The 12,412-nt window shown below is 51.4% G+C and overlaps 1 protein-coding gene across 4 annotated transcripts in view; it reads left to right on the forward strand.

Moving 5' to 3' along the window:
• Nucleotides 1-12,304, forward strand: part of DLGAP1 (discs, large (Drosophila) homolog-associated protein 1) — a 121,258-nt gene extending 108,954 nt beyond the window's left edge. For all 4 annotated transcript variants that reach the window (XM_010138913.1, XM_010138914.1, XM_010138915.1 and 1 more), the window contains 3 exons: nt 5,996-6,087; nt 8,412-8,564; nt 11,483-12,304. In XM_010138913.1, the coding sequence (XP_010137215.1) occupies nt 5,996-6,087; nt 8,412-8,564; nt 11,483-11,692 (455 nt within the window). In that variant the 3' untranslated portion in view covers nt 11,693-12,304. The remainder of the gene's footprint in view (nt 1-5,995; nt 6,088-8,411; nt 8,565-11,482) is intronic.
• The last annotated feature ends 108 nt before the right edge of the window (nt 12,305-12,412 follow it).

Below are 12,412 nucleotides of genomic sequence, written 5' to 3' on the forward strand. Positions count from 1 at the left end.
GAGGAACAGGCAGACCAACACGTGAGGAACAGGCAGACGAGCACCACTCACACTTCAAGCAAGGGTTCTTCATACTGTTTCCGTGTGTTTCACTGTTATGGGGACTCTGGCTACAAACTCCAGGGCTCTCACAACCAGATATGAGGCTCAGCACCTTGTGAGAAATGGTTGATGCTTTGGATCAGGCCTTGAGCGAAATCAATCCTTTACGTTTTTCTTTCCTTTCTCCTCCTACCTCTCCCCTGCAAAATTCCACACAGTTAGAGCCTCACCACTGGTTTTCCCAGCCATGGCGGGCACAGGATCATACCCCTACAGGCTCCACTGGACTCTAGCTGGATTTTTTTGCTGGACTTTTTGCTGGTTCTATTTCACATTTAACCTTTCTGGAAGAACCGGAGGGCTTAATTTTGCACCACCCCCCCACCCCACCCCCCTCCAGGAATGTTTCTCCTTCCCATGGGGTCATAGGTGGCTTCCACACAAAGATAACCATCAGAAGCAAACAGCGGGCCTGACTCGCCAGGAGTCAGTGGAATGTGGGTTTGGTGGTGAGGCAAGTCAAGCCAACTGAGCTTAAACTCGAGCAGAAACCCAATGACAAGACACTTGACATGCCATTACAGCCCTCTTGCATGCGTGTCCTCCTGCCCTGGGCTAGCCTGCACCCAGCGGTTGACCTCACAGCTGCAGGTTGACCTCAAATGTGCAGTAATCTCGCTGCTTAGGACCGGAGTCTCTGCAGAGGCAGCCAGCTCTGGCCAGTTCCACGATGCTCGCACACCTTCTGCTGGTTTGGTTCGTTCTGATCGTTCCACGGGAAGGAAACTTAGAGAGTGACGGCTGGATGCGGGAGAAGAAAGTTAAGGAAAACAGCTGTTTTTCGTAATTGCTGTGCACGGCAAAGGAAAAGGAGACCCGAGCGTTCACTCTGAGCTACGAGCATGGCAGACCGTTTGGCAGGGCTCTGCAGGGCTCCCCCAGCTGTCCTGGTCCCTGCCGCTCGGAGGAGCGATGGCCCTGTCCTGCAGCGGGCTGGCGCAGCCTTGCAGAGGGACGGGACAGTCACTGGCCCGAAGCCTGGCCAGGTCCAGCTGGAATCCCCCTGGCTACATGCCTCTGGCCACACGCCCGACTCGGCCGTTCCTTGTCCTGGTTTTCTTTTCTCCGCAGAAGGGACTTCTCTGCACACGGGGGTTCTCCAAGGAGTGCCAGCTCCTGGTGGGAGCCGTGCTGGTGCCTACGGGCTAGCGGGGAAAAAAGGGAAATCTGCCAGCAAGGGAACAACCTAGTTAGGGGAAAAATCCCGGAGTGTGCTAATGAAAGCTAAGTGAGAGAGCACTGGAAGCTGTTTTACCCCGACGAGCGATCAGCATGTGCTCCTGCAGACATCCCTGTTCACTGCTATGAGCTCGCTCCTGAGGCTTACACAGGGTTGCTCCTGCCACCCGTCACCTCCTTTAGCTGGTTTCTCCTTAACAGCCCAGCGTAAAACCCAGCAGTAGCTTTAACTTTGGATTTCCTGGCTTTTGTCATGCCTGGCATTATTCAAATGTAGGTCTGCCAGCATGAATAGGCTAGAATGCGGGTCCATCCCGCCTGGAAGGGACGGTGGCAGCTCCAGGGCAGGATTGCTTCATATGCGCAGTGCCCAGCCAGCATCTGCACCACAAATGTCAGCCCTGGCCCTGCAGTTCCCGCTATTGTTCCTGCCACTTGCCTCTGGGGCACCCAGCAGGTCCCTGCGGTGTGTTCCCTAGCTTGGGCCCTGCTGCCAACCAGGTGTTTCCCCAGTGAGGGCAGTCGACAGTCCCAGTCCTGAAGTGCCTCCTTTGTCACTCAGTAGACCCTGGGGCCCCTCCAAGTTGAAATGCAGAGAGATCAGCTGGTGGTTTAAGGCCAGATAACTGCTGCTGCCCCTCAAAACTACCATCACCTCTGTGTGAGGACCTTTCACAGCACTTCAGGTGGTTCTTGTTGTTGTTTTCTGATGACCATATCGCTTTGTTGGTTTGTGTTTGCAATTCTTTTTTTATCATTTCATTTGTTTGCCCATGGAGACATGGAGTGAGGAGATGCACAGAGCGGCACAATCCCAAAGCAGGTCCTCAGAACAAAGCGAAGCAAGAACTTACTGCTCAACCAGCACGTAGTCCAAGTCAATATTTAAGACCATTTCTAAATGAGGACAGGCGGGGGGTTGGGACATGAGGAAACGCCCTGGCCTGAGTCTCCCTTGACCCCTAGTCAAGAACAATGCTGGTGAGGAGGCTCTCCGAGATGGCTGAGTTGTGTCAAGGCAGCCATACCAAAGCCGGTCCCCCAGAGCAGACACCACCGTCTCTGTGTTAAAAGTCGTCACAGGAGAGAGATGGATTTACAAGGAGGAGAAGTCACGGGAAGGGGGGGGAGTGTGAAATGCAAACTGTAAACCCCAAACCACAGCGGTCCACTTGCTTCTCCCCCTGGGGAAGGGGTGACAGCAACGCCTGTGACAGATGTCAATAACATTGCTTCACCTGTTACTGGAAGGCGTTCGGATCCGACAGCGCCGAGTGTGCCGTACGGCCCCGCGTGGAACACCAAGGAGGCAGTGGTGACACTAGGCAGGCGCTGTGACTGCCTTCGGAGGGGTCGGCAGGTTTTGGTGCACCTTGTTTCTGTACACCCTGTTTGTGTCAGCTGAACACAGCAGGGTCAGCGCTGTACACTTTTCTCCCGTACCCCATCTCCCTCGCTGTTAAAGATTTCTCTGGCTCCTTGCTGATGGGTTTTGAATATTAGCTTGGCAATTCCATTTATTTTCTTGGTATTTGGTTTCAAACCTTGCAGGCTTTTCTCCTGAGAAGGTATTGGTCTGGTTTGACTTTTGGTGGTTTTTACTGCACCTTGGCCTTTCTCTCGGGCACCGGTTTTGGCTGAGTAAGCAGAATGAGTGCTCTGCCTTGAAACACTAGAAGCAACGTGCGTTTGAAAACAAAACTCGGGCTATTGATAAGGCTCTGTGCCTTCTGGAGGGATTCCTTTCAGTCTTTCGCATGCTTTGTCTGTTGTTTTTTTTTTTGTCCTAACTTCCGTGACAGACTTGGTTGTTGATGGGTTGCACATTAACAGACCGCTCGCTTTTGAGGGGCGAGGAATCAGTGACACTTGACTAGATACCGCCGCGGCTACAGCAGAAGTGGCAACAATGGAGAAGAGCATCAGCATGCATCCCACAGTCAGCTGGGCCGGTGGCTCCTCGGCAGAGCGCCAGTCGCTAGGCAGCCGAGGACAAGGACTTCCTTTTCCCTCTGCCGATGTCTCTGAATATTAAGCTCTTCTTCCCTCACAGAAAGGGGCACATTCCCATCCGTCACCACCAAGGTGTGTTTACATTTCTTCATGCTTGCGATGCGGTTTCCAGCTCGGGGGGCACAGGATTCCAGGACAAGCTCACCTCGCTTATTTTTGGGTCCTGAGGAGTTGAGAGAACATTTTTTCTCTCCTTCTCAAGCCTTGGGAAGCGTCAGAGTGGCCGAGCTCCAGATGAGGCAGCTGTTCCCCAATACACTCAGTGGGAAGAGTTCTCATAACAATGGGAGCCACATGAAAGCTCCGGGAGTAGCTCCTCCCACTATTGAAAAGCCCTTTCAGTTGAGTGGTTTGCAGATTGGGTTGCATAAATGACTAGACACACCAAGGGGTCCATTTTCAGCGCTGTGCGCACAGGATTAGACACGCAAGCCTTGCCGACAATAATGGGAGTTGTGTGCAGAGCTCCCCGCGCACCACGCTGAAAACATGCCGCTTAGCGAATCTTCCAGCTCACGGCTATTTCCTGGCAGCACTGAGCTGAGTTCTGGGAACAAAATGAAAGTCTGGGCTCTCTGTGTGTTCACAGAGCTCTCTCCTATAGTTTCTGGAAAAAAAAAACCAACCTTTTTTTTTCTTCCCCTTTGTATGTCTGAAGTATAAATGAACTCTGCATCCCACTAGTCCTTCGGCGGCTGCCACAAGCGAGCTCTAAGGCTGCGGAAGGAAGAGCCGCCTGTCTTGAGGGGGCAGAGACCAAAAAAAAAAATCACCTCTCCCCCCCCTGTTCGTCGCCCCCCCTGCCACAAGCGAGCTCTAAGGCTGCGGAAGGAAGAGCCGCATGTCTTGAGGGAGCAGAGCACAGATCCCGTACCCCCGTGTGTCCGGGCTCAGCTCACCAGGAGCATTCGTGCCAGTTTGCTTTGTGTGTGGCTACACGAGCGACTCCTTTCTCTTACCGAATGCAGCACCGCGGCCGCTCGCAGGACCCTGAGACCTTACAAATGTTGTCAGCAAAAGATGTGTTTATGTATTTACCTATCTGTTTCTCGTTGTGGTCAGTCAGAACACTTTTCCCAGTGGAGCTCTGCTAACGTTGTGTTGGGGTTTGTGCCCAAGGGATGGTGCGGTGCAGTGCGTGCAGCTTAGGACTGGTACCTCTCGCAGGCTCTGCCTGGAGCCAGTCACTTCATCTCCTTGTTTTTCCTGTTCCTCCCTCACCTGCCTCATGCATCCAGACTGGAAACATGTCATGGAGAAGTCGCTGCATTAATTTAAGGGCTGGGGCAACGCAAACGTCTATGAGCAGAAAAGACAGTGAAAATAGTGGCACAGCGATTGCCATTCATGTTTTTCATTAATGAAGTGGTAATTCTTTTTAATTCATTTAAATTACTTTTTAAATCAATATTTAACCAGAGAATTGGGGGTAATAAGTTGCTCCAGCTGGGAGGGACAGTTAACGGTGGAGCCAGCTGCAGCCGTGGTGCCAGCCTGTTTGTCTGAAGACGGTGCCTGTAGCAGAGCGGGGCTTTTTCCTGCGCACTGCGCAAACCAGGAGCTGCTTTCTTGCTCACAGCACCAATTTTCTTCCCATCAGCAGTCCCCAGAATGGCATTCTCTGCTCCGGATTCCCTGTCCTGCTGCTCGCTGAGGCCATGTCTGCCTTTCCGCTGTTTCTGCATGCTTGCTTCTTTTTTCACACACACACTCCCCCTCACCAGAGCTCTGCAAAAGCCCAGGGAGATGCAGGTCTCCGAGGTCCCGGTGGTCAGGCAGTGTGTCCCCAGCCACCCCCTGCAGCAGTAAAACCCCACTGTGCCAGCGATGCTGAGCGCAACCAGAACAGAGGTAGCACCTGTTGTATCCAGAGGCGTTTACTGGGGGGGGCTGTGTCCTGGTTCACCGCCGTCCTTCACAGCGCTCAGTCCAAAGAGACCATGAGTACCCAGCTGCCTGCGCAGAGGAGACCCCAGACAGCCCCGCAGCTGGGCTGGGACTCTTTGACACCTCCCTCCACATCACCAGCAAGGGGGAGAGGCCGGGGTGTCACTGCTCCCTGAAGTATGCCTGGGGATCTGGACTCAAAGGCAGAAGCCACCTGAGGTCCCTTCAGCCTGGGATTCTATGGTTCAGGCTGCGCTCCTGGAAAATACTCAGAGAGTCCAAATGAGACTTGTCGGTGTGCGTTGAAGTCACCGTTCACCTTCCGGGGCTCTGCATGAGCAACCCTCGGGGAAAGCTGAAAACAAAGCGAGGTGACAGAGCTGCTGGTAGGCACGGTGTTCACCAGACAGGGTAGACAGCGTCACAGGGCTGCAAAGCTGCCTGGCGTGGTGCGGGGAGCTGGGTTTGTAGCCAAAGCCCGAGCCTGGCTCACAGCGATGACAAGAGGTGTCGTTTCTGGTGGACTTTCTATACAGGTTGTTGTGATTCGCCACGTTTATGCTGCCGTGGAAGTGCTCGTTGCCGGTTACAGCTGGTCTCGCTGGGGGAGCTGAGTGGGATGCAGCTCAGCGCAGTGTTTTTGCCTCGTCGGGGCTGGCCTTAGGTTGATCAGCTGCTCTCTATCTGTGACTGAGCGATAACATGCTTTGGAAAGCCAGTGCTGAGCGCTGCACAGCTTCCTCTTCTCTCTCCCGAGGCTTTGAGGTCTCCGCTGCAAAGCGCACGTCGTGACTTATGCTTCTCTTTCTCTCAGTTCTAGGGAAAATTCGAACTGCAGTGGGCAGTGCCCAGCTCCTCATGGCCCAGAAATTTTACCAGTTCAGAGAACTTTGTGAAGAAAACCTGGTATGTAACTTTTCCACTAGACACCGTTTTGTGCCTTTTACTAACCCTGTGGATGATCGTTCCTAAACCAGACAGATTTTCTGACCAACAGGGTACTTTTTGCTGTAAAAGCCTTGATAAGGATTTGGATGTAACTCTATGAAACCTGGAGTCACCACGAGTTTCACAATAGCTTGAGAGCCTTAAAATCCCACCAGGCAAAGGGCTTTGGGTGGAATATCACCGAGGCTCTGCTACTGGCTTCAGCGGAGCAGGGATCCGTCCCTGGACCGCTGGGTTCGGTTTGCATGGGCACACGGGTATTTGGGAAAGACCCTGAGGTCCTTCAGGTGACCAGAAGTCTCGTGAGTGGGGCTGTCCCATGTAATCCCAATGCCAGCTGTGTTAAATGAGACAGAACCACCAGGAAAGCACAGACTGAACGTTAGCTCTTGGTGTTCCACAGCGCCAACAGTGAAAGAGAGAAAAACTGTTTTCCAGATGCTAAAGGGTGAAGAGGAACAGAGCCAGGATGTTACCATTAGTATTACTGGCTGTGATTGGTATACGCTACCACTATTATTATTATTATTTGCAATTTTTATGCGGTTCATGGTAGTAGAATCAGAATGATATTCCTGTTGATAAATAAGAAATACGTTTCACCCCATGTATCTAAAGCAGCAGTCTCACAATTCCAGCACACACAAAAATTTTCAAACTTCTTCATCAACAACCCGCCCTTGCAGAGCAGATACGATACATTTAATTGCCAGTGTTGGAGCAGATTCCTAGAAGCCCCAAAAGCACAGAGGATGATGCTCTGTGGGCATGGAGTAGGGCAGGGGAGGCAAACCCCGTCCATGATACTCGGCGGAGCGGAGTGACCCTCTCCCACTCCAGTGAATGCACCCGAACTATCATCTGCCCCAGGGACCAATGCAACAGAAATTGGCTCGTCTGAACAAGCCTTCCAATTCCTCACGCAGAAACTGAAACAGCCTTCTGGGTGCCCAGCTTTGTGAGTACAGCCTGCAGCTGCGCAACCTGCTGGTGTCGAGCACCGGACAACTGGGAATCCAAGCGTAATCTCTGGTCTCCTTAAGAATCTAAAAATACCCACTTTATTCTTTTCAATAATCGCTTCTGTGGTGGTATAATCATCCCATCAAAGTCATTTGTCGGCGGTGCTGTGAAAAGCACAAGCAGTTAGAAACTTCCCCAGGCAAGAGGCTGACTTCTGGGTTCATCGCTTCTGGTGAGGGAGAAAACTTGAATGCAGAGTAAAACCTAATTTATTTCCTTATTAATAACAATAAATCAGTGCAGTCTTCCACGGCCACAGCACCCATGGCCCCTTGCTGACTCAGACTGGTGCAGGGACTCCGCGGCGTGTAGGAAGAAACGTGCTTGAAGGGAGCGGATGCACCAGCTCACTGGATTGGGAGAGTTCCAGCTGGGAACCAGCTTACAGAGCCAGACCCTGGGGAGAGCTTTCCCTCGTAAGGACTTTGCTGGCGGAGCAGGGACCACGGCATGTACGTCCACTGCACGTTCAGAAGGGACACAGGTGCTCTCGGGTCCCTAGTCCCTGGCCTGTGCTGTGCTGGGGATGCGAACGGTCCAGCTCTGCTCCTCCAAGCAACGCTCCTGGGCTGATGCCCTGGGTTCCGTTGGCACACGCAAAGTGATGCTCCCCTCCTGTGTCCCAGTCTCGCTCTTCCCAGAAATCCGCCTGCAAAATTGGGATTACTGTGTTCTGCAGGTTCTCTTCAGAGCTTTTCACCCTGCAGAGGCTATTCTTGTCAAAAAAACCCCACGTTAAGAAGTTGGCCTGAGGTGCATAAGAGGCAATTTTACTTGGAACGGCGTATTTTTGCAGACCTCTGGTTCTCAGAGCGAGAACCCATCGGGTTCACCCATCGGTACACCACTATTTGCACGTGCAGCAAAGGTACCATAGCGTCAGTCTCCTCCCGCGTGTGAGCGGAAGTGAAGAGGAGGCTGGCGAGTCATTCCAGTGCGTCACCCGTTGTGCCCAGCAACGCCCCTGGGCAGACCCAGCCGCAGGGGACCTGCCGCACGCCCCTTCCCCGTGGTCTGCGGGGGTTAGCCGGTGCCTTTGGTGAGCGGGGGCTTGCGGGGGTGCAGGAGCTCTGCACCGAGTCAGGCTCCTCCAGAAACCCTGCCAGTAAGTAACGCTGTGCCCTGCTGCCCTCTCCGAGCCTCGCCGGTCGCTGGGGTCTGCCATAGCCACCTTGCGGGGAAGACTCATAGCTGTTTGCAGGAAGGCCGTACGTGAAGAGGTACTAACGCCAACGTGTTTTTTCTCTTCTGTCGCGCAGAATCCCAATGCACATCCCCGGCCGACCTCCCAGGATTTAGCAGGGTTTTGGGATATGCTGCAGTTGTCCATAGAAAACATTAGTATGAAATTTGATGAACTTCATCAGTTAAAGGCCAATAATTGGAAACAGATGGATCCTCATGACAAGAAGGTAGAACATTGTCGATTTTGTATGCTTCATTTAAAACCCTGCACAAATACCGGACAGATTAAATAGGCCTCTGTGTTACAGCGCTGACGCTAAAAATGTGAAACGAAGCTCATATCAAATTAACTTCATTGTAATAACAATGTTTACATAATAATCATCTGGGATATTATCTGTAATATGTTTCAGGCATATTTTTAAACCAAATCTGTCTTTGTGAATCGGATAATGGGAATGTGGTACTTTGTTAAGCTTTACATTTAACCATATTAGACGATCAATCGCTGGAAGGAACTGCCTTATATATTGGTTCTTAAAATTAAATAAATCACATTGACGGTTCGTATTATTGCATATAGCAAGAATTCTAGGTTGTGTGACTGAAAAACCCAGGGAAACACTGTAACCATCGCTGACGTTGGTAACCAGTTACGAACAGAGCAATATCAAAAATATGCCTTCCAAAATGTTACATGAGAGAACTACTTTTTTTTTTTTTTTTTGTGCATTTGTTTGGTTTTTATTTATTTTGGGGCTTTTTTTAATGGGTTGTTTCATAAACAGGTTCACTTTGCTGGTGGTGTCGTTTTCCCAAGGTAGCATAAAAATCATCTGGAGCTTTGGTCTTTTTTTTTTTTCCTTAATGTTTTTATTTATTTTGGGGCTTTTTTTAATGGGTTGTTTCATAAACAGGTTCACTTTGCTGGTGGTGTCGTTTTCCCAAGGTAGCATAAAAATCATCTGGAGCTTTGGTCTTTTTTTTTTTTTTCCTTAATGTAGTCTGCTCCTGTCACCATGAAAAACCACCATATCTCCCAGTGTGAGCCACATTTCACTTTCCATTCTCATCTGGCACCATTGCCTTGTTTTTCTCCTCACTGCCCACGTCGAGACAAACAGCACTTGGGTCAAAGCCAAAACACACAAAGGTTTCAGAAAATCCTTAAAAGACAGACCCGTTCCTAGAGGAATGAACGGTCTGATACCGTGCTCCTGTAGGCATGTAGTTCGATGGCTGCGCCTCCGCCGTGGCTGCTCCGCTAGCAATGAGCGCAGCCAGCTGGTAGGGCCACCAGAGCGAGGGGGACCGTGGCACCAGGGACCGTGGCTCAGACAGGAGCCCGGGCTGCCCCAGGTACAGTCCGCTGGCTGCCAGTGACCAGAGCAGCGTTTTCTTTTGGACAGCTAACCGTGATAATATCCGACCCTGTTAATCTCGTGGCTTGCGAAGGCAGCGCTGGCAGCGCTCTCCCTCCTCCTCCCATCAAGACTAAGTACTCAGCCCATGCTCACACCGTGTGTGCACACCTGGTGGGTTTGGTAGGGGAACCAATGGGAATGGGTTTTCCTAGCCCGAGGGACTGCAGGCAAGCCATTTTCTTATCCTCTTTTTGCTCTTTTGAGTATCAGGAAAACAAGTTAAAGGGTCAGAGGCACACGCAGAGTCGCTGGGCTATGGCCCTTCATCAGCTCTGACAGTCAAGGGGGCAGGCCGAGTGCTGGTAACTGCGGCAGTAAGAAACGAGAGCTTTCCTTAAAAAAAACAAATGTGCCTTTTCTCTGCTTCTGAAAACCATTTCAAAGCGTTTCCAGCACAAAGACGACTCTAAGGGGTTAAAGGAATTTAAGTAGTGCTGAAGAGAGGGACCTGCATAGGAAGGTAAAGGCTTTACAGAATTACACTGGCTGCGTTCCTGTTTCGACAGCGTTTGTCTGTGATTTTAGATGAAACAGATGATCTCCTTTCTTAAAAAGGATTAAAAAAACAAAAAGAAGAAAAAAACTATCTGTGGGTTTGATATTTGCAGTTGCCTTTGGCCTTTGCCACTGAGCCCTTTTTAAGCAGCATAGATTAATCCTCGGACGGAGAGAAAAAGCGGAGTATGAATAAGTGTAACTAAGCACCTTTCTCTTTGGAGCCGTGGAAGCTGTTGTGAGCAGCATGAGAGAAAACGAGAGGGCAGAATGGGACCTTTGTAGTGCCATAAAGCCCCTTCGCTCAGCCACCGTGTTCACAGTTGGAAGGGGATGTAACTTAAAAGACAATCTAATTAACTTGACAAAGTCTTTGTGGCCGCCTGAAATTCAGCCCTGAATACACTTTTCTTTTTCGGGAGAGATCGCTCTCCGAGGGGTTTTTTGTTGGGTTTGTGTGTGTGTGTGTGTACATGCACCAGGCTATACATGGAAGTCCTCCTCGTTGATCACGTTTCTGGAGCTTGCTGCCACCGTGATGATTAATGCATGTTCTCTTAATGGCTTTTAATTTTTTCGTGCCGTTTTTTCCTATTTCCAGCTGATCGTACCTTGCCGTGCCTATTTAGCAGGAAGCTAGAGTTTACGAGCTCGCACAGTGAGACCCAGAGTGTGGGGGTTTTGAGCAGTCGTTAAGCCACTGCAAAGCATGCACATAAATACATGGCGTTTCTAAAAAATACCGATTCTGACGCACCAGCTGCAGGCAGCTGGTTCCCCTCCGCACTCGGGAACGCCAAAGCCACGGTATCTCCGTGTTGCAATACCTCCGCTGTGCACCTGTAGAAGAGGGTGGCCCAGGAGCCGGGGCTCTCCGGAGTTCCTCCCCAGCTGCAGGTGACCGCCTCTGAGATGTTCTCCTGCCTTGTCCCCGGCTCCGGGAGGAGGGGCCGGCACCCCCCGCCCGGGGGGGCCACACTAAGCGGTTGGCGGTGGGGCACTGTCCCCGAGGAGATGTGGTGCTGCGGCCGGCCCTCCCCTCCCCTTTGCCCTTGCCCCATGTTTATGAACCCTTGAGCACAAAAGCCAGTTGACTGAAGACAGAAAGGCAGATAAGAGCTAACAAACCGTAGGTAAAATGTGTGTTCTAACTACTGACGTATCCTAGTTTTTCCCGCCTTTCCCTGAGAAGCTGTATAATGCCATTAACCTTCTGCTTTGATCAGGAGAGAAGGGTCCCTCCTCCAGTGCCAAAGAAGCCATCGAAAGGTCAGGTGCCACTCATTCGGGAACGCTCTCTGGAGAGCTCGCAGCGTCAAGAGGCCCGGAAACGGCTGATGGCTGCCAAGCGCGCTGCATCGGTCCGCCAGAACTCAGCTACCGAGAGCGCCGAAAGCATTGAGATATACATCCCCGAAGCCCAGACCAGGCTATGAAGGGATCCAACCGGGAGGACTCTCTCTGGCAAGACAAGCCTCATGTATAATCTGCCCCTCTAGGCTCCTGCTCAAGGTCACCACGAAGTATCTGTACCTCCTCCTCCTCCTCCTCCTCTCTCTCTCGCTCCCTCTCCCCCTCTCCCTCTCCCCTCTCTCTGTACGCAGCCGCCCCGATGCTCCCAGTGAACTCCACTGCCGTGGCGTAGTTGTCGGTCCTCCGAGAGATGTCCTCTAACCACCCTTGCTTTCTGAAGGTTCGCCCATGTCATCACAATGCTTTGTCACATGTACTGATGCTGCCACTTTGCCTCATGTAAACGAGTACAATCCTTTTTCTTTCTTTTTTTCTTCTGTTCTGAACAAATAAATGCAGCGCCCAGACTATCTGCCTCCCCCCGCCCCCCTGTACAGTAGATGCTCCGTTTGACTTACTCCCCATCTTTAGTTGACCTCAAGCTAGTCTGTGACCCGGTGTACAGCAATACCAACTGTAGGGGACTGTGGAGATTTCAGTCACGCAGGGTGATCCTTTCGGACTCTGCCGTCTTCCTCACTAAAGATGAAAGGAGCTATGACTTGGATTCCCTTCTTTTTATTACTGTTTTTTTTAAAGCAGATGGCGCACTTTATTCCAAACCTCCGAATCGCACCTTCTCACCTGAATTTAAGGAGTCACAGCAGGAGAGAGGGTTGGGGCGGGAGTGGGGAGGGGGGAGG

The sequence above is a fragment of the Buceros rhinoceros genome, unplaced genomic scaffold (genome assembly GCF_000710305.1).
Source record: "Buceros rhinoceros silvestris isolate BGI_N320 unplaced genomic scaffold, ASM71030v1 scaffold11956, whole genome shotgun sequence".
NCBI classification, from domain to species: domain Eukaryota; kingdom Metazoa; phylum Chordata; class Aves; order Bucerotiformes; family Bucerotidae; genus Buceros; species Buceros rhinoceros.